This window comes from Cardiocondyla obscurior, linkage group LG01 (assembly GCF_019399895.1).
Source record: "Cardiocondyla obscurior isolate alpha-2009 linkage group LG01, Cobs3.1, whole genome shotgun sequence".
In the NCBI taxonomy this organism is placed as follows: Eukaryota; Metazoa; Arthropoda; class Insecta; order Hymenoptera; family Formicidae; genus Cardiocondyla; species Cardiocondyla obscurior.
In genome coordinates, this window is record NC_091864.1 from 7946064 (window position 1) to 7970680 (window position 24617).

General features: G+C 41.3%; 3 protein-coding genes across 8 annotated transcripts in view; 2 read left to right on the forward strand and 1 right to left on the reverse strand.

Annotated features, from left to right (window-relative positions):
- Positions 1-7954, forward strand: part of LOC139108044 (neuronal calcium sensor 2) — a 92218-nt gene extending 84264 nt beyond the window's left edge. For both annotated transcript variants that reach the window (XM_070666051.1, XM_070666043.1), the window contains exon 6: positions 1-7954. In XM_070666051.1, coding sequence (XP_070522152.1) covers positions 1-177 — 177 coding nt within the window. In that variant the 3' untranslated portion in view covers positions 178-7954.
- On the forward strand, positions 215-23140 carry Nca (neurocalcin homolog). Of its 3 annotated transcripts, XM_070666021.1 has the most exons (6): positions 215-2955; positions 14259-14798; positions 14949-15167; positions 15484-15602; positions 15729-15917; positions 16371-23140. In XM_070666021.1, exons 3-6 carry the CDS (start codon positions 15098-15100, stop codon positions 16569-16571), a joined length of 579 nt encoding a protein of 192 aa, XP_070522122.1. In that variant the 5' UTR covers positions 215-2955; positions 14259-14798; positions 14949-15097; the 3' UTR covers positions 16572-23140. The 3 variants fall into 3 exon arrangements, with proteins under 3 accessions (XP_070522122.1, XP_070522131.1, XP_070522113.1); XM_070666030.1 differs by lacking the exon at positions 14259-14798; XM_070666012.1 differs by lacking the exon at positions 215-2955 and having other exon boundaries at positions 8102-14798.
- Gapvd1 (GTPase activating protein and VPS9 domains 1) overlaps positions 22989-24617 on the reverse strand; it is a 7859-nt gene continuing 6230 nt past the window's right edge. For all 3 annotated transcript variants that reach the window (XM_070665839.1, XM_070665844.1, XM_070665830.1), the window contains 2 exons: positions 24215-24600; positions 22989-24150 (listed from right to left, as the gene is read on the reverse strand). In XM_070665839.1, coding sequence (XP_070521940.1) covers positions 24019-24150; positions 24215-24600 — 518 coding nt within the window. In that variant the 3' untranslated portion in view covers positions 22989-24018. The remainder of the gene's footprint in view (positions 24151-24214; positions 24601-24617) is intronic.

Consider the following 24617-nt stretch of genomic DNA (forward strand, 5'->3'; position numbering starts at 1 on the left):
GCGATATACGACATGCTCGGCGCGTGTTCGAGCAGTAGACCGGCGGACAGCGCGGAGGAGAGGGCGAAGAACATATTCGCGAAGATGGACGAGAACAACGACGGGCAGCTGACGCAGGATGAATTCCTGAAGGGCTGCCTCCAGGACGAGGAGCTGTCGAAGATGCTCGCTCCTTAATCCCGACGTCGCCGCACTTTCGAACGGGTCGCCGACGAGCGATCGTAAAGGGCAGCCCGCGTACCGACTCCCTCGACAGCTCGACGAAAGCGACCACGCGTCGCTAACAACATAGGCCCATCATCGAAATGGACACTCGCGTACGCGCGTTATTACTACGCGAAGCGCGTAACGGCGAATTTCCTACTAACCGCGCTATTACCGCGACGGTTCGATAACGAGGTCGTCGCTCGTGTGCCCCGAAGGCACGGACTGCGATAACGATAGACGTTCGAGGAGGAAACGGCAATTCAAATCGTGCCGACGTCAATCCCCGCGGGAGAGAGCGACGGATCCGAAGGAGAAAAGATTTCACGACGGACGATCGCAGTGTCGCGCCCCACGAATCTCGGATCTTCGCACGTTTTACTACGAGACGACGGTTGCGCGCCTCGGTCCCGAGGAAGAAATCTCGCTGGCACGGGTGGCAGGAGGGTTGCGACGCTATTATCGTCGACAATGAAAAGGGATCTGATTAGGTCGCGTTGGTCCTTATCTGTTTCGCGAACTCGTCACGTCGGCGACTGCACAGCGGATCTTGTCCGGATTCAAGGATGTCTTTCGAGTGCGGTGACAAATTAACGCGACAATTGCACCTTCCGTTCTCGCGGGGAGGAGAGAAAGGGGAGGGAGAGGTGACGATCCTCGTCGTGAAACCGCGACGGTTCTCAAAGTCCCGTGATTTTGACTTAACTGATTCCGGACAAACGATTCGCTCTGTTCTTCCGGATTAACGGTCTCGTCTAATAACACGGTGACCGAAAACCGTGAAATCCTCTGATGCGCTTTAGGACTTGAAGAGATTTTGCACATTGCTACAAACAATTTTACTCGCCGCAGACGCGGCTCCGTTTGTTTCGGAAACGTGACGTTGAGGGATTTAATTTCATTCTGGGCTCTCGTCAATAATTTCTAAAAATTCTTTCTTTTATAATTCAATAAAATAAACTCCAGGTGTAAATAAATCTTAAATTCACGTAATTCTGAAATAAACTCCAGTCAGATTTGACCCGATTTGTGTCTCGCGAATTTTTCTTTACATGCTCTTCGCATCGTCGCACAAAGACTGCTTTTTCTAATTCCCCGTAAGTACGTTAGAACAGCTCAAAGCGAACTGTGATTTCAATCTCGTGTAAGCCACTTGTTTATCACTTAAATCTCTATTCCATTACTCATTCTGCAAGGCCCGTTTGATTAGATTACGTCACGGGGGTCGCAAGGTTTACTTGTAATCCCGATCATTAATCAATAATCGCAGAAGCTCTAAATAAGATAAGAAACACGTATGGCGCATCAGAGGATTGCAATCGGGATTGGAGGACCGGTTACTGCAATCGGTACGAAATTGCGATCTTATCGTCGGGTCGAGCGGAGCTTCGCTGATGGGAAAGCGAAAGGTGCTTCCGATGCGAGAGCACCTCGTGCGAGCCAACGATCCCGAAGGGACTCGCGCGAGAAAAAATGCAAGGAGGACCGTTCGCGGTTCGTCGGAGGCTGCGTCGGCCGATTCGATGTCTCAGATCGTTACGCGCCTGCCCCGCGTGAAGCCGGTGGCACACAACGAAATCGCGAATTACGAGGTAAACGTCGCCTAGATAAGGGGGAATTAATATCGTTTAAGTGACACAACGTTAATTTTATACCGGCGGGGCGAGCAGCTCCGTTGCACCGTCGGCCAGCACGCGCGTCATCCCCGAGAAATCGATACGTACGATGCTATTACGGCGTGCAACGGATGCGGGGAGAGAGTAGCACCTGCAGTACGGGTCGTACGTGTTATCGTGTTCTGCCAGAGATCCACCGGATGTCCGTCGCGCGAGAAACGCGGGTCGAAGAAACGATGGCGAGAGGTCCCGCGAAAGACGATAAAAGTGGATATCAATTTCCGGACAGTCGAATTTTTCGAACTCGTGTCGTTTCATAAATTGACTGCATCGCGCTCTTTGTTCTCGTTATTACTTTATTTTATTTTATTTTTCCTTTTTTCTTTAGGGGGTCTATGACTAAGTTTTTTTTTTTTTATTTATCTTAGCAATTGCCGCGAGGAATTCGTGTACGTGAAAGAATGTTTTAAATGATTGTATATTCTAATTTAACTATGATTTAATTTTTCTTTATTTTTCTTTAAAGAAATAGAAGAGAGGATAAGAAGTAAATTAAATTAATTGTGAGTAATCACTACTGAAGTTAACGATGACGAATTCGTTCGAGGAAATTGAATTTCTTTTAATTACGATGGTTTGGTTTGAGATTTCGCGCGATATTACAAACGTTATTTACATAAAAAATTACGAACCTTTTTGCTATTTTATTTACGGGGAATTTATGCGGGAAGAAAAAAGAATAATTGACTCCATTTGTCGCTCTAATCGATCTAAAAGGAACCTACTCGTGTAACGATCGTTTTGATCCGTTCAACAAAACGTGATTGTCCGCGCTTACGACGGTTTTTTTTTATATTTTTATTACGATGTTTCAGAATCTTTCCTTTTCTTTTTCTCGTGCCCACGTGGCATGTATAAAGATATATGCGCCCGTAAGAAACATAATGTGCATCGAGGTCAAAGTGCTTCACATGCGTGTATTTTAAGATTTACGAACGAGCGTCACACGTGCATCGGATACGCGACATCACACGTGACGTTCTTCGCATGGCAGATAAGTTAAGGAGCTTGCGGCATGTACGAAAGCGGAGTCGGTCATTTTGCCGTCGAGAATCCTGTGCACCGAGTCGGTTAGGTAAGTCATCACTGCATATTATTTATTTTCCGAATAAGGCAATTTTTGTTCGCGATTAAAAGAAAAAAAAAAAAAAAAATATGAAATATATTTCTAAGGTATATTTTTATAACGAAATAATTTCTATTTCATCGATTTAATTTATGGTTTTTCAACGGTGGTCTAAAAGCTGTAAACGAGAGTGCGTCTCGCTATGCCTCGCCGCGTAATGCACAGAATTAACGACGCTGTTTGTACGCCAACGTGATCGGTACCAAATGAGACGAATGATCATTAAGCCCGCGGTACACCTACGGTACAATCTCGTTCTTGATTTATCCTTTGTGTACCCTGCTGCGCGAACGCTTCGATGCACGCTGATATCACATACGTTACTGATCGCGCTGTAATTGCTTGGTTATCCGTTTCCAATAGTTCCGCAATATTTCTCGCGGTCCCCGCGGTAATTTGCGGCATCGAACTCTTCGTTCTCGCTACAATAACTAATCCTAGAGGATTGTTAGAGGAATTAAAAACCTTCGGTCTCTCTCCGCGGGTATCATCGCAGACGTAGCGATTGAAAACGAAGCAATTTATATTTACTCGAGTTACGTGTTTATATTCGCGTTAAATCCAAATAGAAAATTATCTAAAAGTTATTTGTAAATTCTTTTCCACCAAAAGGGACGTTTAAAAGTCTATTTCGTATTTTTTTTTTCTTATCTTTTTCCTTTTAGAATGAGCGGAATTGACGTTAGAAACAAATTGAACAAAGTAAATACAAATAGATTGCAATTTATGTCCGAAACGATATGGGTCTTCGTGTTTAACTCGAATTAATCAGGGAGCCATATTCCCCAGACCATTTCAAAGCACATACATTGCAACTTGCAAGCTTATCGGGCAAGGGAACCACGACTCTTACGTGTGCCGCGGGCTTTGGACAGAATCGATCAGATGGCCGAGCGTAATAAGAACCGGAGTCGCTTTGAAGGCCAGCGACGATTTTCGCATGCCGCACCGAGAATGCTTTTCTGCCGTGCGACATTGTGCGACTAAATTACCGCGGGTGAAACGACTTCAGCAGCGCTTAAAACACATCGCGATCCGAGTGGATTTCTGGCTAGAAAAAGGAATGGCGTTCGCGCTCGTATTTGCGGGTTTCTCGCGAGCGAGTTTTCTAATCGGTCCAACGATTGTGAGCTAAACACAAAGGACGCACGTAACTGGGTCGCGATTCGGGACGCAAACTAATTTGCAGACCTTACGAGAAAAATGCTGTAAACTTTTAGGCGTTAACGAGTAGTAAAAATTCTAAGGAATCCCGCGTTAACGGAAATATCAGCGATTCCTCAGCCGTTGACGAGAAGGAAAAAAGAAATAAAAACGTAATCCGAAGAAATCAAAACATGTATGCGGATTTCGTTTGTGGATTATAAATTATTACGCTGACGCAATCGCAATTGTCGGATCAAGTAATCTCTTCGAGTAAGATCACTTTGCGAATAATTTGATCAGAGTACGTTTTAAAAAGGTTCAATACGGCGATCGAATTTATTAGAATGAACGTTCGAGCAGCGATTCCTCAACGTAATAATTTATGACTCGTACGCGAAGCACAAATCTGTTCGCAGCGTAGGTATTCGTTAATCCGATCAGCATCAGAGATGCAATATTTTTCTGCGCAACTGTTAGTACACTCTATATACTTATATATTATCTCGTAAGACGCATCAAATCGACGAGTAATCCACTGCGGAGATATTATCGAGTTAATTAATAGTTGTGAATACCAATATATTGAATGTTGGAAGATAAATTAAGAAGCTCGCGGCGCGAGTGAAGCGTTATAAAACAATTGTGCAAAATACAATTGCTCTTGCGAGGAATATAATTAAAATTAGTCCACGGATGAGGGAGAGGATAAAAAAAAAAGAAAAAGAGAGAGAAATAACGGAAGGAGCTTTTAATTAAAATCCCATTTTATCCTTCAGTGTTATTCGGCTACAGTTATTAAAACGGACGAAATCTGAAGTCTTATACATCTCGAACGGTATCGACACGGGACGGGTGTTGTTAAAAATTTCACGATAAGCCGCAAAGCGTCTGCGACTCGGGCCGAATCTGTTTAATCGAGGCGAAATATTCTACGGCTACGATCGAGTGGACGGAGCACATTCGCGAATCCCGCGCGTTTTACGGGTTTCATAAAGATCGATTCTGAAACTTTAGCAATCTACGTAGAATTATAATGAAAGTTTCGAAGACGGTAGCGTTACAAGATCGTAGGTCTTGTGGAGATTTCTTATAATTAAGGATTTCCCCGATAGATTTAACGGAGCGCGATCTCTTTGGCAAGCTTCCACGGTAATGATTACGATCGCGTTTTGGAAGAATTCCGTTTCGATAATCGGCAAGGTACCCTCCTCCCTTTTTTGTTGTCCTTTTTCCCCTCTCCTCCCTCCCTCGATCATTTACTAACGTTCCTTCTTCGCGAATTATTAGAGCGCATGTGTAATAATCGCAGTATTTTTTATTCCCGCAAATAAAGAAATCAAACTTTAGAGACTTCAAAGACTTGTCGGGAGCGTGACGTAAATTATATTCGTTGTGTAGTTACTCGATGAATAGTTTATATATGCCGTTAATGAGGGAAGAAGGTGAGATTTGAGACGAGGGAAAGTAGTTGAAAGTGCGATCCGTTGACGTTCGCGATCGACGAACGGGTTATCGATCTCAATTGGCGACCAAGTTTGACGAATCCGCCGGTCGCCGGTGCGGGTAGGATTAAAATTAATTAACGGTATCAAAATTAATTGCGCGCTAAGATTAATCAACGGAACCAATCTATTAGGCTCTCTCGCACCTACGTTAATGAATGGTATCAATTTTGATCAATGGTAAACGTAACACCAAAAGCAAATTGCCGGTGCCGGATTGATGCCGAGGGGGGGGTCTATCGACTTTACGGTCTATTTTAACAACCGGCGCACTGAAGGAGCCCCGCCTTCTCGCCGCATTAATTAACGAAGAACAACGATAAGCGGACCACAATGTGTTATTGGCACTTCAACGTGAAAATCGCACCGCGAAGCGGTCTCCGACTCGCGACACGTACGCGAATACCGCATTATTTTTTCTTTTTTTTTTCTCTCTCTCTCTCTCTCTCTTTTATTTTCTGGCGGGGTACGTAAAGATAAGTTCTCGTGTAAGACGAACAATTCACGTTTCCCGTACGTCGTATGTTTAAAGCTGGTCGCGATAATTAGAAAAGGTACAACTTTCGCTCGAATCATGCACTCGCTCTAATGAGGTGATAGACTATTAGTGATAGCGTTCGACCAATTGTGTGTGTTTATTAGGACGATGTGCTTTCGGTACGCGCGGTCGAGTTCTCTTGTACTTTCCTCCCTTTTGCCCTCCGCGGTTCTTCGCGAAAGAGAGCACGCGTTGCACCTGTCGATTTGATCGATTTCGCGCATAGCTTTATCCCGCGTAGAATCACCGCGGACTACGTCGGTATTGTGTAAAAGCGGCCGCAGCGATACGAATTAAGGATTCTTATCGGGGGAATGGTCGGCGAATGGCGAAGGATCTTGATAATAATATTTGTTTTCGCTCGTTATTTGCACGCAATAATAATCGTTGGATGCGCGAAATCACGTCGAGATCGCTCGTGCTTCACGGCGGCTTGTTGCTTTAAAGAGAGATTAATCGAAATGGACCGGAGAACGCCTCCGCGCCGTCGGGACAAATAAAAGTACACGCTCATATATATATTTATATTAGGCTAGGTACATATCATCGGCTCCTTCCATGACGCGAAGCGAGAGGGATGTCCTCTCGCCTCGCGATTTTACTGTCTATGTGCTTCAGTCGCAACTACCACGATTACGTCAATTTTAAACGAAGAAGAGAAGATCTCTATTCGTTAATACGATATTTCGAAACGTACATAATTATATATATATGATATATATTATATATAACGTGTTATGAATATTAATATATTATGAAATATATATTCTATGTGTGTGTAACGGATCTGTACAAGTTCGTTCGTAAAAGAGCGGTCTTATCCATTGGCGATAGCCGAATTTAATCTTGTACTTTCTCGAGAAAAATAATTAAATTTTTCCTTTTTTTTTTCAATAAATAAAACAATAATAAAAATTCTCAAATTAAATCGAAGGTTTGCATATAAATATCGAAACCGTGTGTGAAATAAAATTCTGAGGTTTAATAAAATTTTTCAAGTTGGTTTTAAAAATATTGATAAAGAAAAATTCTTTGATCAAAAAAAAAAGAAAGAAAAAAAAATTAATACTTTGGAAACGTATTTTAAAGTATATTTGTACGAATCACCAATGTGTAAGATCCTAGATAGACGCATTCGCACTATCATTGATTTAGGTACACACTCGCGTTTTCATAGCTGATCGCAAAAGATAAAGAAAATTAAAAAAAAAAAAGAAAAAAAAAGAAAGAAAAAACTGAGGCTCGGTTCGTAAAAATCCACGCACGATCTCCGAGTAGATTGGGAGGGGAAATAATGCGGGGAATCGGACATCGTAGCTCTCTCCTCTCGAATAGAAAGTGCAGCATTGACAATCGACACAATAAGAGTTCCCATTTACCAAAGAGTCGACTTTACGTAGGCGGAAGAATTTTATAAAGCTTAAGAACGGACCTAAAGTGCATTACATTATTAGAGGAGCCGTCATTTGCGTCTCGATTGTCGCCCCCTTCGACCGTGTGTGCTCAATACCGTGTGTGTGCATGTTGCGTGTGTACCCCCCCTCGTTCGCGAAATTCACCCACTTCGTTTTACGTGCACGTAAATAGCAAAACGTAAATGCGCACCATAAAATACGCACGCGCGCGAATTACGCGTGTCCAGAATTCAATTTCCGTCGTACCAGATTGATGGCGTTTCCGCTAATAAGCGAATCGCGAGCTAATACTTGAGCACCAATTTTAAACGTCGACTCTCTCTCCGTCTCCCCCCATCGAGATCCATTTTCGCGGTTTCCGCGGACCGTCACGCGCGCGGCGCGGATCTTACACGGGATCAATCGAGATAACAGTGACGTCAGAACGTAACTCCTTAACGAATGGTAATTAGCGATCGGCATCTCGAGTGAATTTTCCCCGTGTTCATCGAACACCTCCCGTCGTTCCCGGGTTCGTCGTGTTCGCTCCGATTGATCCCGATTCCCACGGCTCGCCGGTAAATTACAAAGACAAAAGTCAATTTCGAATCAGCGAGGACGCGATAATTAACGTAACGAGGAACGGAAGCTGCTGATCGAAGATTCGAAACCAACTATTCTTACAGTCTATACGATTTTATATTTTTCTACGCCCTCCCGCTCCGCTTTGACTTGTCCCCTCTTTATCACGCGCGATCTCTCGAAACTGTCCCCGACATCTCTCCATTTCGCCGGCGCCTCTCGCGAAACGCGTCTAAGCCCTCGTAATCTAAGTAATAAACTTTATTAAACCACCGGCTGTATTGTTTTGCCACGCGACTAAACTCTCTCGCGTAACTGGAAAATATACTTAGGGCAAACGTTTCCTGTTAGGGACGATCGTAAACTCCGCTTCGCAATCTCGCCGATTCCGGCAGAAATGTTTCCGCGCCGTTTGACATTTTGACGGATGTTTCACCGACGGAAGTCATGCGGATTGCTCGCCAAATCTCAAGCCCTTTGATAGCTTCGCTAACTCGTTAGTTATTCGAACCGTCAGAATGGGAATCGTTATCTATTGTGTAATTTTATCGGCACTCAATTTTCTAATGGGTATCGCATCGCGTGCTCCTTTTAATTTTTTTGTATTTTCACTTTTAATTTAAAATTTCAAGTTTAATTATTAAATCTTTAAACAAATAGCTCTCCCTATATTTTTATATGCTTTTCGCATTTTTTTTTTTTTCCTTTGTATTTCGCCTTTCGAATTTTGTACGGAAAAGATTCAATCTCATCTCGGTAAATGATTAGAGAATTTCGATTGCAGGTTGGGAAAGGGTGTTCCGGTCCCCGCGGCAGCTAAGTGCGATTTCGCCGATAAATTTAATCTTCCACGAAACATCGGCAACGTCAAATCGATAACGTCGATCCGATTTGACCGGGGATCAATCTCGTTCACGAACGGTGCGAGTTCTTCCCTGCCACGGTAACTGCGTATCTCGATTCGTTCGCTTGTAATATCGATGAGTTGGCTCTACGCTGCAATTTCCGTAGCTCGACCTTACTCGGCAGAAAGATATCTCGCTCTTAGCCCTACGCCCTGATTAAGTACGCCACGGTATCACTTATTTAGGTAACTACCCGCGAACGCGAACTTAAATTAGTGCTTTTCCTAGTCCCTCATTTCGCTGCATAAGAAAAAGAAAAAAAAAGACAGAAATCTCAGACGGAAAATGATATTCCTTTTCGTAAACGTGCTCACGCTAATTTAAATACGTAGCTAATTTTTCTCAAACCCAAAAAGGAAATTAGTCTCGGAGTAAATTTTACGTATCCAAATTAACGCGATTACCGTTTCACTTTTATACAAGAATTTTCTTTTTGATAAAATAAAATTTTTTTAAAAGAGCGCTCTTAAATATTTTTTTTTTTTAAACACAAGTCGGATTAAATCGTTCCTGCGAGTACGCCTTGACTTCGTTTTTTATATTTTTTTTCCTTTTTTTTTTTTATCACGGTGTCCGGCTTCGATCGACGATAAATAAATAATCGAGCGTGGTCACGCGTGGTTTTAATTATTCATCATGTCGTGCGCGACTCGATCGCGATGCGTGTAACAATAGAAGCCAATTCTTTTCTCGTCCGTTATCTCGCGTTTCAACGATCGCCGGTCGAAAGGGATTAACGTGCGGTACGTACGCGTTTATCGCAAGCGTAATTACCGTGTTATTCTGACGTCGCTCTTATTGCATTGAATATTCATCTGACGTAGCGTTAGGATTGAACGGTAATCCTGAGAGAGGCGCGTATCATGGCGTCCGGAGCTTATCCGCGAAGGAGATATCCGCTCGTTTCGTTATCACGCCCAGAAGCTTCGCCCGCACGCTCACGCGGAATTAACTTTCGGAAGGACTAAGTCAATAGTTCGTGCAAGATTATCGTCGCTGTCTCGTTAACGGAAAGTATTTTGTACGTGTATATATACGTGATAAATATCTATATAATAAATATCTAGTTTAACTGACGTAGTTTCCGTCGCCAAATGTAATCAAATCGAGTCTCGACTAAAGACGGTAACGCCGATAAATGTATTTTTAATTAAAACACTTCGTTACGGGGCGATGTTACTCGACTCGCAATTTTTTTTACTTTTTTTTTTCCCGATCCCCCGGTTCTGCTTTACTTCATCCACGAAACAGAGCGGTTATCTTCAACGTGTTCTTATATTCACCGTTTCTAAATTGTATCATTGAATGCAATTTTTTTTATACGCGTTAATTTAATAAGAACTTTTTTTTTACGTCGAAATCTCTGTCTCGATTCCGTCTATAATTACACGTTCTTTTTTTTCTACTTGAATTACAAAAACGCCCTGTTTTAGAACGCAATTTTACGAAAGATTACGAGGGGAGAAATCGGAGGAAATGTTCTCTAATCTCGCTCGCCGATGGGTTCTCTTTTTTTTTTTTTTCTCTTTCTTTTTTTTATGATAGTATGACAAAATTAACGTTAACGTGGTCATAACGTGGAACACGGGGATTGAGACGCGAATCCGTGATCAATGTCTCTTCAACGTATGTATCTAATGAGGAGGGTATTCACGAGGAATGCACTGTCGTTAATTACAGTCCTTGATTCGTAAGCGCTTTGGACATTGTGTATTACGGATTAATCTCCCGGTACGGACTTTCCGCGAACGTTACTCCATTATTTTTAGCTCGTAGACTACTTAGGATCAGATCGCTCAGTGTATGCGAATAAAATATTATACGCAGGTTTCTTAAATTATCTAAGAAATAGTTAAAACTGTGAAGAATTTTACGCTAATCTTTTTTTTGTTTTTTGTATTTTTTTTTAACTCGCGGTTTTGAGAGATTTAAAAAGCGACGAAAACGTCTCGAACTTGTCCTAGTGCGAGAGTTAAATAGCGCACGAGAGATCTCTTGTACGCAAGTTCTAGGATTAGATTAAACTATGTCTTGTATTTGTGATCTTTGAAGCTAATCTTGCTTCGCACAGAAAAAGTACTCGCCTGTGCATGTTGGCATATTCCTTCTTTATCACGTCGCAACAAAAAGAAAAAAAAAAATTTTTTTTAATTGATACCGCGAGACGGGATGTGTGACGAGAAACTTTGCATCAACAAAGAAACAAAAATTTTATAAGTATCTAATATATGAAGAAGTAATTAATTAACGGATCTTCGTAGATATTGAAATTTCTTATAAATTACATCGTTAGGTATTAAATGGTCTTAAATATCGTTCTTAAATATTAGATAATAATGATTCTCATTGTGGCACCAACTGCTTCTCTGAAGATGCAATCCTTTTTCATTCTACGATATATTTGATAGGGGAATAAACAATCGTTCAATAAGAAACTAATGAAACGTTAACTGTCTAAGCTAAGGCGCTTTAGATTTGGTCCCGAAAATAATTCTTATCGTCAGGATATTACCAAATTTTTAGAATGTATAAATAAATTTTATGCTTAACTCTGATAAACTCTCGGCGCAGGTAATAACGCAAATTTTTATCCACCTGTTCGTATTAAAAATCTTAGCGGTACTGTGCTAATTTTAAGGTAACGCAAACTTGTAAAAAAAATAATAATAATAATAATTAACTACATAATTATAATTTTTATTACTATATGTAACCGGAGAAAAAAAAAAAAAAAAAGAAATCAAGTTAATCGAGACGTTTCGTAGACACATCTATTCGAGATATTAGACGAGATCTCTTAGACGTACTTAAACATTTTGGGGAAAAAATTACGATATATTTCATAGATCATAATAGAGAATTAAGTCCCGCGAGCTAAGAGCGTATTCACGTATTTCCGATTTTAGAAAACGGAACTCTCCCTTGATGACGCCGATTGCATCGATCGGAACTATTGATGTGCACTATATTTCCATCTGCACTGTAACGACCACAACTATTTTCTCGGATACATGCGATGTCATTGATCGCCTCGATTTGCTATTTTCGCGTGTATCCAGCACGCGAGATCTAGACCGCCGGTGGCCCTAGAAGTCATATTTCAACGCGACGTGCATCATAACGCGACACGTTCAAGCGAGCCCTATCTTCCGATTATATAATTTCGCGAGCAATTAAAGCCGAACGCACGGGATTGCCCCGCCGGGGTTATCCGATCGGTGATCGCAGCGTACGTTTCAGCCAAACAACCTGGGATACCCGTACTAAGAATAAATCTACGACGATATTTCCGCCACCAGCAACGAGATATAAATTGCGCGTTAATTTATAACCGCTGCCTATATTTGGGATTACGATCTGGATTATGCAATGACTTTATGATCATCGTTCGAAGCTCTGATACTGCTATTATCGTATCACTGACGAACCGTGCAAAATTAATTAACAAATATCCACCGATGCCAATTGGCAATCGCGAGATGCTTTTAGCAAAAAAAAAAAAAATTTCGGCAAAATTTTAATTAAGCTCGAAACCAATCAAAAACTCCGTCGGCTTACTTAGTATCAATTATTTCGGGACGCTGTGCCGCTCTTGAACTACGTCATTGCCGATGACGTATAAATAATGCCGATATATGCGCCCCGGAGATTTCGCGGGCATGCTACTTCCTAATTAACTCGACAAGTCCGCTTATCTAAAAATCCGAACTCCCAGGCGTATTACAGACGTCCTTGCGAGATAATCGTGGGCGCGGCGTTTTGCATACGGTCGTTCTACATTTCAAGTAAAATCGCTTTCGCGGAGGTCGTTTCGCCGATCAAAATGCGAGACAACAGACATAAATCTTTCAAGGGGTATCAATTTGCTCGAAGGCTATAACGAGCATATGACTCGCGACTTTTACTTCGTCACGGAGATAAAATACCACGAGTTCTATTTCTTTCTTTGTATTTTATTTTTATTTCTCTTCTTTTTTTTTTTTTTTGTTGAAAGTAATATTCACTTTGTTAAAAACTTTCGTTTGCCGGGCAAAGAGTTGTGAGTAAAATAATGAAGCTATTAACTTCAATGTTAAGTACACATTATTCTAATGTGTCCTGCGCAATTTTGTTCCGCTACTAGCGGAGTAAAAGTGGAACGTAATACGGGGCGCAACAGGAAAAATCGATAAAATGTATGTTTCAAACAAGGGCATTATAATGCAACAACATTAATACCGCTCGATTAAAGCCGCGAAATGTACTACAATATCGTGAAAAATACGGTGAATATTCCTAACAGTTGATTCCATTTTCCAGCAATCATAAATTTCGTATTAATCGTTGAAATTGTCTTATGCACGAGTTACGCGATTTCTTTTATATTTATATTATTTAATATTTTTATATATAAATTCTTTTATACAATATTATAATTTTAGTTTGACGGTATGGTTTTTCGATTTATTCCTTATAACATCGACTCCGACGCGATCGAGAGCAAAGACGAAGTTATGTTACGCGTCGTTCACGTTTCTGCGAGACTGAGGCACGAGAGAACGTATGCAAACATTGTCATAGAAACGTGTGCGAACGTTATCTCGTCCTAGAAGCCATCTCGTTCGTCTCCCGGCGTACGTTTCACCGCGATGCAACTCGCCAAAAAACGCCTCGGGGGAGAGAGAGACTCCGAGGGATCTCTCTGGCCCCCGAGACGCTCAAGATGCAGGGATGTTGCCTGCCGTTGTCACTTATCTGTACGAATAAGCGAGATTGCATCGCCACACCCCGCCGCTCCCTCGAGAGCGAATCTATCGTGCACGCATACGTGTAAAAGCGGACATAACTCAGTATAGAATTTAATTATTTACCATAAGACCTAGCGTACTTACGTATTATAATTATGACATTGTGGTATGATTAATTCCGTTTAAGCGATATGTATATATAATATGTTATATATATATATATATATATATATATATATATATATATATATATATATATATATATGGGGACTTCGATATGTGTCTGTATCGAAGTGAGCTCGTGTTTTGTATGCGAGCTTAACGCGCGGCAACGGACCCGCGCGAGCCCGCATATTATCGTCTCATTACTAATATTATTATAATAAAGCACACACTATGCTCCAAATGTATCATTATTATTGCTCTATTAATCTTGCAATTTTCTTTTTCTGTTACAGTTGCGTGAATGCGTGTAATTGCAAGTGTGCGAGTGTGGAATAACACCTTGTCCCGTCCTGTATCTCTCCGCCCTTAATTATAAATCCGCGGCGTGGAACCGAACATAAAACTCCCGCGATTCGATTGAAGACCGGCTTCCGTTGGCGATTCGTGAGAACCTAATCTAATCACCTCTCTCATATTTTCTAAAATTCTCCCTACGCGGAGCGTTAATTGGTTTTTTTTTCTTTGTTAATTAATTATTTTTTTTTTTTGTAGCGTGTTCGCAATATTCAACGGTGCCGATCGCAAAGGCCGGACGTTAATAAAGCACAAAGGACCTTATAGCGGCACGCGCGAGCCTGATTTTACGCGGGATCTTTTTTACTCCGCATCGTCGTCGTTTTAATATCTACGTAGCCTTTGACATTCAGATCGCTTATAGAATTTGCGATTCTTCAGCGAGAGAAAGGTATACCGTGCTCAGATGCGTTCTCCATTCGTTTGTCCTGCGCGCTAATTGCAGCGGGCCGATTGATCTCGAGTGCGGCCTCGGCGAGGTAATAGTCGTTCTCCGCGATTAAACGGTGGAAAAAAAAAAAGAAAAAACGGTATGACGTATTGAACGGCATCTGCCCTGCTGTCGTTAAGTCAGGCCTGATCGCGAGAGTTTTCTGAAAATCTCACCGAATGTCTTTTCTTTCTTTCAGGCGTGCCTGGTGGAGAATACCAGCCGCGAAGCGTGTTGTGCTTAACGGCACTATTAGAATAGTAGTCTAGTTAGTGCTTTAATTACCTGCTAATTGGATTCCGGGATTCGTCGAGGAATCGGGGATTCTGGAAGGGACTTTCAGCAGCCATGGGGAAGCAAAACAGCAAGCTGAAGCCGGAGGTGCTGGAGGATCTCAAACAGAATACTGAATTCTCAGGTACGCCGCTTTTCACGGTTAATTAACATCCTTCTGACGTGCCATTCGGTATTTATCTTGCCTACGTTGTAACTTGTAACGGCACGGCATAATCAAGTTCCTCTGGAAAAGATAAATTAAGTCTTACAAATAAGCCTCGTGATTATGACCATTTCTGCTCAAAGTACGCCGGAGAGTTAACGTGCACAAATATCCCGCGGGATATTAAACCCGAAGGTATCGATGAATATTTAACACGTGGATTTATGTCCGGAGTAACGTGTGTGTAACGCTGCCGCGTGCAAGTAATATTTCACCTGACTCTTTCCTTTTGAAGATGCGGAGATCCAGGAGTGGTACAAAGGGTTCTTAAAGGATTGTCCCAGCGGACACCTCAGCGTCGAGGAGTTCAAGAAGATATACGGAAATTTCTTTCCTTACGGCGACGCGTCGAAGGTAAATGGAAAAATCCCGGAGGAGGTTTGCGCGAGCGTGATCGATAAATTTATTAACATATCGCGTGCCCGGCCCCGTGCGAAATTATTTACGTTCCTCAAAAATTTATCGTACGACTTCCCACAGTTCGCGGAGCACGTATTCAGGACATTCGACGCGAACGGCGACGGCACGATCGATTTTCGGGAATTCCTCTGCGCTCTCAGCGTAACGTCCCGCGGCAAGCTGGAGCAGAAGCTGAAGTGGGCCTTCAGCATGTACGACCTGGACGGCAACGGTTACATCTCGCGGCAGGAGATGCTGGAAATCGTGACGGTACGTTGCCAACTCATGAAACATCCTGCCTCGCGGTTTCCCGCGCGGATGCGGGAGCCCCGAAATACAGTTCAGTTCGGCGGTTCATGGTGTAATAAATTTTACCCTCAGCTTAATGTATAGTCTCGCCCCGTATCACTGCTTCCATGTTATTAAACGTACTCCGCTGATTTAAGAATTTCCCCAACCCCTGCTTCTGTGACACTAATGCCTCGTAGCTCTCGATGGAAAAGGTGATTTTAAAAGTATTAATACTCACTAAATTATGACAGTGATAAATGATTTTTCATTAAATTGTACTCCTAAAGATTTCTTATTTCATACGTAATTAATTTTCTACGTTTTTTTTATGTATTATAATACTGTATCATCTTTTATGCGTTAATTAATTAATATGTCATAAATCTTTAATTATTCTATTCTTCTATTCTATTCTTATAATAATGTTTTCAGGCTATCTATAAAATGGTGGGCTCTGTGATGAAAATGCCCGAAGATGAGTCGACGCCGGAGAAACGAACTGATAAGATATTCCGACAAATGGATAAGAACAAGGACGGCAAACTATCGCTTGACGAGTTTATTGAGGGTGCGAAAAGCGATCCGTCTATCGTGCGACTGTTGCAGTGCGATCCTAGTGCACAAGCTCAGTGAGGCCCTGGGCCAATACAGACAAATATCAGTATGCCATCTCCATACCTGAATCGGTGCCCGGCCCAATTACTGTCCCAAGCAGAAGCGATACGATCATAAAAAGCCTTTCGCTGGCTACAGCGACCCGTCGAGAAAACCATCGAAACATTATCTGTGAATGTTTTTCATTTTTATGCAGTATAACTCGTTAAGAATCTGTAGAGCGCTAACATTTAATTTATTAGCAATTTGTTAAGCAGCTTCTAAAAATAATTTTACCTTGCGAACGTTTTTTATTTGAAAGATATGAACTTACGCGCAAACTTAATTGTCATCAGTGAGTTTTATTTTATTTCTACGTTTTAGGAACGTTTGAATAACGAATAGCTCTTTTTAATTTTAATTGCTTTGTGACGAAAAGCTAGAAAGTATGTTGTCTCGTTGTCCGAAGATATTGTCTTGGAGGTTTCTCGTGGATTCTACGATCGTATAGCTTTGTGCAAAGATTTGTAAGGGTTTCTATGAATTGATCCGGTACCCGAGAGGTCCAGGGTCACTGGGCCCATGGCACTTGCGCATACCGCAAGCTAGTCTACAAGACTAGTCCAGTCGCTCCGTTTCATTGACGGATCGGTTTAGCGAGAAGCTTGTTACGCCTATTCGGATCGTATTAAGAAGTGTCGCGTCCATTTGAAGGAGAGGACGTTGCGTCGATGTCGTCGGCGCGCTTAGGCAGGCTGTGCATAATTCGGTCGGGACCGATTGATTCAAAATAATTTTAGCGAAATTCTAAAAAAAAGAAAATACTCTGTGTTCGTAGTATCCGTATTTTCAATAATACGCAGGACGAATGAGAGCTTCGATGAGCGATAACGTTCCATCTATTTTTTTCCCCATTTTTTCCCTTTTATTTTTAGAAAGCACGCGGATCGAAATGTCACACGTGGTGTCTTTGTACATACCAGATTGTATCGCGGCATCGACGCACATCCTCTGACTACCGATCTCAATGTATGGAGGTTCGTAACGGTATCTCGCTCTATGTGGCCGTTCTCGTAGTTGCGCATCGTCCCGTCTCGGACGGGCAGGTGTCACCGGGAGACTACCAGTCGTGCGGCTACTCTTGCGTCGTGCGCTAGCAACGAAAACTTAGTGATTTAGAGATCCACGAGATTTTTAGGCAAAAGTCACTGCGAAATTGCGATCGGCGAGACACGCGGCTACACGCTAGTTAAACGCGCTTAGAAATCGATCTAGAGCTTGATCCAGTGAAAGAAAACGGACAGCTACGTTAATTTCCCTCTTTCATCGAGGGTGTCGAGAGAAACGCGCGAGTCGCTTCGTGCGATCGTATACTGAAATGTAGATATGCCGTCGCCGCAGCAAGCGTCATATCTGCCTTTCAGTCTATACGCCGTAGGTATAGAAAAAGAATGGCTAGTTTGTTGCTTTCGTCGCAATGTCTCGATTATGCGGCGCTATCTCGGCGACGAAGAGCTGCTATTCCATCGAATCACGGAAAAATTAATCTTTCGCATTGCTGTTACTCATCTCGCCGTTATTTTATCGATTTCTGGTGACCTTTGTCGTTGCGGTGGTACAGTACGGACGGATGTAATCGTACACGGATAGTATAACAGATTCGCTTCTTTCCAATCTCGCTAAAGGAGATAAAAAAAAGAAAAAAAAAGCACGATCCTTGCCGATCAGAGCGACTGGCCCTCAACTTTAGAGATGGTTCCGCGTTTCGTCGAGCGATCGGCGGACAAAGATGAGGAGGTAACCAACTGTGCGCGCACGCTGTGCCGTATTTAGAGATTTATTTTTGTGAATGCGTGCGTCCTGCGTACTTGTGAGAGCGTGCGAGAGTGTGCATAATATATATTGTCTGTTTCGTGCGTACGCGCGCGTGCCCGATAAATAGAGAAGCGAATGCGACGAAGAAGAAGAGACGGCTCATGACGCGAGCCTTATCGCCCTCCGATTAAATGTCAATCGACCGGATTGATCGCGATAATTATACATACATAGATATATTATACATACAATAATACATTATTGATTACAATATAGAAAAGAGCGATGAAAAAAAAAGGGAGATCGCGAGAGCGCGGCCGCCGCGATCGCGGTCTCTATCCGCGCGAATTGTACACGCAGCAGCAGAGTTCTGACGTTTCGCGACGTTTGCGACTCGCTAAGCTACCGCACAGTACCGGGCGAAATAATCAATTACCAAGTAAACGCAAGCGTAAGTGATCCATGCATCAGTATATTGTTTTTCCGGTATGTCGAGAGTGACTTCCGACGGCTTCTCTCTCACCCGATTGTCGAGAAATGGATCTTCACCGAAATCAGTTCTTTCTTTTTCTCCCCCATGGAGGCTCTCTCTCCTCGCGTCACTTTCCCTTCTTCTCTTTCTTTTCACTTATCTCTTATCGAGTAGCGTGATCACATTTCGACCTGTGCTTCAATCGGTATTTCCAAGGGAAAAAAAGGCCCTTTCGTTGCGCTGCGCGCTCCCAATGAGGCACCTAGCTCGGCAATGTAACGTTCAGAGCACGACGACATAATAAGAGAATTCTGAAACATTATTATGGTTGCTCGTTGTGCAAAGCAGCATTGCGTGTTGCAAGAACGCGTTATACAGATGAAAATATATATAGATGATACAAGTCTCTATTATATCTTTATTATTGTACTTTCTAAGATGTGCACTGAAAGGCAGATGCAGCGTTAAATAAAAAATAAATAAACGCCGCATATGCCTTTCATTGCACATTTATTCACCTCGTGCTCATTAATATTTAAGGATAAAGACTATTTAATGATATTTCTCTCTAATCTCTCGGTATAGTCATTGTATAAATAAAATTAATAACCTCATTAATGTTAACGCATACAAATATATTATACACACGATTAAGATTCTAAAGCTATTCTTGAACTTTTCCGATTAAATTAAGGAACAAATTTTATTCTGCGACATTATATCAGAGACGACTTCGAAATATAATTGACAGTAAAAGGGTAGCTGCGTTCGTTTAAAACGAAATTCGTGTTACAGCATGTAGCATAGGACTGCCAATGCGTTTCTGTTAAAACTTGACGGCAGTCGTACACTGAGATGCACGTTAAATTGTATCTTCAAACGAATCAAGAAAGCAATAAACACGAGGATAATATCGCGACTAAATCTTGCTGCTCGGAAACGAAGGTTGTAAAGATGGTGCAATTTTTTCGAATCTGGCCGAAATCCATTTCGCGGACCTTTTTCATTGTGGCGAGCGTAAAACGAACAATGTCAGAGTTGTGCCGATTTATCAGAACACGAGCTATATCGAAGCGATCGCAATTAGTAACGCGCACGGTTGTCCAAAATAAAATAAGATAACAATAGTTACCTGTTCTGAAAGTTATCAATTGTTCCGTAATATCAATTATTTAATAACGACGTTTTCCGCTTAAAAATCGTCTTCATATGACAATTCATACGCGTCTCTTTTATCGACATTTTCCTTTTTATTAGATTTATATAATTGCTGTGTCATCGAAGGAACATACAAGTCGCACACTACTTTTTGTTATTTCAACGTTAATTTAGTTGACTTTTTAAGAGAAACGTAAATGTGAAAAACCGTGATTTCTCTTTCTTAAGCGTAACTAATGTTATATACTTTTGCATCCTTATAATACTCCCATGCGATGCAACGTCGATGAAAAATGTTTACACGTGTGCACGGATTTGCAGTATTACTGCCAGTAAAACAAAAGAAAAAAAAGGGGAAAAAAAAGAAAAAAAAATCAAAAGCGTAAACACATATTCTCATTCTAGAACTTAAATATATTGTAAATCAGCATTAATGCGTCTAGCTTTATATAACATAATTTCACTACTTGCTACGAAGTAACAAATCGCGCGAGTTTGAATTCGCAAAGTTCATTTGTCATTTTGATATCGACCGCAATGTTAAAACGTAAACTATTCTGATCGACGCTGCGTCGTCCGGGGAAACTGTAGAGTAAGTAATTCACCGACGTGGGTATAGAAAGCACACGTTACAAAAGAGGCAACTGATCCGCTTTGCCGCAAATTAATTTGATCAGATCCGTTGTTTTAATTCGAAGCTAAAAATGTTTTTAATTAATGTGAATGCCCACGGTGTAAAAAAATCGAGATGAAGTTCATGAATCTACTCGTTTTCTTGCTGCGCGGATACCAGTAGACGCGCAAAGTGTCGCTTATCATATTAAATGATGCGAGAACTCGAAAAAACGTTTGAGAGAAAAAGAAATGTACATTCAAATTCATTTTTATTTACTAAAGTTATCAGTCGATTTGTCAATTAATCATCTGGAATCTTCTCGCCTCGATTAATGTGATTAGTTTATTGCATTCGCAGCGTAACACTGTCTCTGATTGTACGTGTGTCTCGAGATCACCCTGAAAAATTACGCTTCTTCCGGGGCAGCGCCTCGGAGAACTTTTCTCATTTCCGTCTGATCGTACCGTCACGTTCTGATGTTTTCGTACTCGATGCGATACATGAGGAAAGAAACGCACGCCGAAAAAAAAATCAATTTATGAGCCCCTCTTCTTCGGGAGAAGAGAATCCGATCTTTTCTCGCCGTAGCGATCTCTTCTTTTTCCCCAGTACTGCTTATCAGAAAAGTTAGTGCAATAGCTCGTCGTTTCGCGGAAAGTTGCACGCATGGAAAAAAAAGAAAAAATAAATAAAATAAAAAGAGAAAAAAAAAGTAAGAAAGACGCACAAAAAGGAGAATGGATTTTAAGGAAAATTTATATACAAAAACGCGAGAAAAGAGGGCGAGTGAGAGATTCGGAAGTCCGTTGAAGCGATATCGGCGTCACTCGCTGCTCGTGTGTTTGTCGTGATATTTCTTCCTAAGCTAAGATATACGCGAAGTTAAGAGTTACAATGTGGACCGTAAAATAGTTTCTCATGTTATTATCGACGTACAACAGTTCACGAGAACGATAAAAAGTAAACCCTTTGACCGAGGGAGACATGACTTCTGTCAAAATTTAACTGTACTACGTTCTTATATCCCCGATACTCCTGTTCTATCTATATTCTATGATTTCGCTCTTGCCTAAGGGGTCGTAGCGTTCTTGGCTAATTAGAGTTTCATCCCCGTCAAACGGTATCGCAAGTTAATTGCTTGTGCATCAAGGATTCTATAGCTGCTTCTATCACAGAAAAAAAAAAAAATTAATAATAATGATAAAACCTATGCCTTATACAAAAACTTCTCTGCACCCTCTTGCCGACATGTTCTAGCCGTGTACTTCGATAACGTTTGGAAAACGCGTAGCTCGCGAAGTTATCATCGAAGCGATCTCTTTCCCAATATTTAGAATAAATCGAATTTCTGAAGACTACGTTCTATCTCTGAATCGTAAATCTTTTATCGCCAACGTTTTAAATATTTTTCTTCATATTTCCGGCACTCGCCGTTTCAAATTGATCGAGTCTTCGTGGGCTCGAAAGCGCCCAAACGTGAGCCATGAAAAGTAGATCGCGAAAGGATCGGTGAGTTTTACGTGAAAAGATCGAAGTATCTCGAGTCGGCGCCTGATATTTTATCTCGTAGATGTGTAACACGCGAGTGAAACGCAGGCGTTCCGCGGCCGAAGATTAATCTCTTCCCCGCGCACGAGCTTCACCACCCGCATATGTTTTTTCTCACGACTTTCTCGGTGTCTTACAATACCACCCATCGTTTCAATGGCCGCGAAAATTATTCTTATCACCCTTCGGGGAATCTTTTTCCTCCCTACGACGTCCCTCGAAGCGTCTGTCGACGTTTTCGAGACGCTGGTTACCCCATTCCCTTTGCACTTCCGCGCCAACACGGGGTCGATTATCGTTACTTTGATATGTGGCATTGGTGCTAGGTGTACAAAGTACGTGTTCTAATCTTGCATTACGTCTTTTGTCTCCCTTCCCCTTTCTCCCCCCGGCGAGATATAATATTTGTTAAACTTTTGCACGTGGCCGCGTCCGAAAATCGCGCGGACGCGATAAAACCATCGCGGATGCGTCTCTCCCGATCTCGGCGGTGTTTTATATTGTAGCAACTGTATTAACTCGCGGGCGATTATATTTTAATATTATTTGGTTTAAGCTCTCAGGACACGATTAATTTATTTCCCCTTTTTTTCCTCCCTTCTTCCCTCCGTTCATTTCTTGCTTTCCATTCTTGTTGCGAGGACACGAAACGCGACGTAACGTGCGTGATCAATGTATGCGACGTCGTGCAAAAAAAGAAAAAAAAAGACGAAAATCAAAGCGCACGTTTTTTCTTCTTTTCTCTTAGTATTATTTTTTCTTTTGTCTTTCTTCCCTTCCGTTTCTGCGTTCGAGAACCGACACGACGAAGAATACCACTAAGATATTAACGTTGTGTATATGAACGTGAGGTGTTACAAAATTTTTATTTGCTTTGCGCTTTATACATATTTACTGTAAGTGATAATTATTACTAGTTGTTTATTATAAATAAGAACGAATCACTCTTGTGTATCAGTTAAATTGCTACATTAAAGTGTTGATATTATACTCGTTTAAGGTGCGTCTCAATCGATTCCCTCGGAAATCTCGAAAGTGCTCTCATTGCAAATTCCCTTATACATCTAGTCGGATTGTCCATTGCGTTGATTGTCCATTTCACTGCGACATTTTTTATAATTGCTAATATAAGAAATGTCCCGTTTTGAAACTGAACGTTTTTTAAATTTATTATTATTAATTAAATAATTAATTTTTTTTAATGATTTAGTTATTCGAGTTGTAGCTTGGTATCAACTTGACATAAACTACTTCGTTGATAATATTAACAGATATTATACGCTCCAATTCTCAAACGCTAGCTTCCTTTATTATGCTCTTTCCCTGTATCGATTTGAGTAAATCTTATTTCTCTGGCGATATTTCTAATATATATTCTAAAACTTCGTAAAAATGCTATGAAAGTAGCGACGATTTTCGCGAATCCAGTTCGATTTTTGGGGAAGGTGCGCAATATAGAAAGAATGTTCCAACACAGTTTAGCCTGCTAAATGGTTATCAATTCTATAAGTTTTGTATTGTTTACACATAAATTATAGAATATCTAAACGGTTCCTTTTTTTTCCTTTTTTTTTCGATGTCCTGTGAAATTGTACAATAGAGTTACAAATAAAGATAAAGCCATACTTTACGTACAATCTGATTCAGTCTTTGCTAATGTCGTGTAATAATGTGCGAAAGAACTAACTAACAGTTAGACTATTTAAGAAGCTAAGAATTCTTTTAATCAAGATACTGGAAGCATGAAACTATTCAGCTAGCTTTACACAAGATTGGTCTTCCTTATGAAATCGTCAAATCATGATTATGATACATTTCTATACATTATCACCAGCGTCGAAACTAATCTTACTTAACACGATACTCCTGAGAAACTGTTAATCCATTGTTTTAATAAACTCGATTGCGGAGCAAAACTGCGTCCACCAATATTGTTCCTCACCCTCTAACCGATTCCCATAAAAGCTGTCTACATATTGAACAGTTGATAGCAACGACGGCGGATTAGTCTGAAATTAAATATTACTTAAGAATCCTGAAATTTATATAGAAATAAATTTTTTTTTTACATACCTTGATTATGACGTAAACCAGCACGGGAATCAGATCGTCGGCAGCAGGTATGCCTCTTTCCGACGCCATGGAGAGGAGATTCATGATGGTAGTCGCGCAACGAAATACACACTGCAACTTATCCCTAGGAGTCTTGTACGCCGATATCACAGCCAATTCAGCCTGCGCCCATGGCCAGGGGCATTCGTAATGATAAACCTTTGGAATGCGTAGGTCTTTGTGATTTGGAGTTACGACCTTCGCCAACTTTTTGATGTGATCGTGAAGAAGCTGGTCCCTATATACATCTCCATCTCCATTTGGATAAAGCGCATTGTGGTACACCCGTGCCATAACGGTTCTTTCCACCACGACTCTCGCCAAATCTAGCTGGTTGGTGCTCGCCGCTAAAAGTAAAAAGTCG

What these genes read in the sequence shown, in the direction of transcription:
- Nca (XM_070666021.1), top strand. Translation starts at nt 15,098, where the DNA reads ATGGGGAAGCAAAACAGCAAGCTGAAGCCGGAGGTGCTGGAGGATCTC. An exon ending in ACAGAATACTGAATTCTCAG is followed by an intron (nt 15,168 to 15,483) that starts GTACGCCGCTTT and finishes TTCCTTTTGAAG; the next exon opens with ATGCGGAGATCCAGGAGTGG. An exon ending in AGATGCTGGAAATCGTGACG is followed by an intron (nt 15,918 to 16,370) that starts GTACGTTGCCAA and finishes TAATGTTTTCAG; the next exon opens with GCTATCTATAAAATGGTGGG.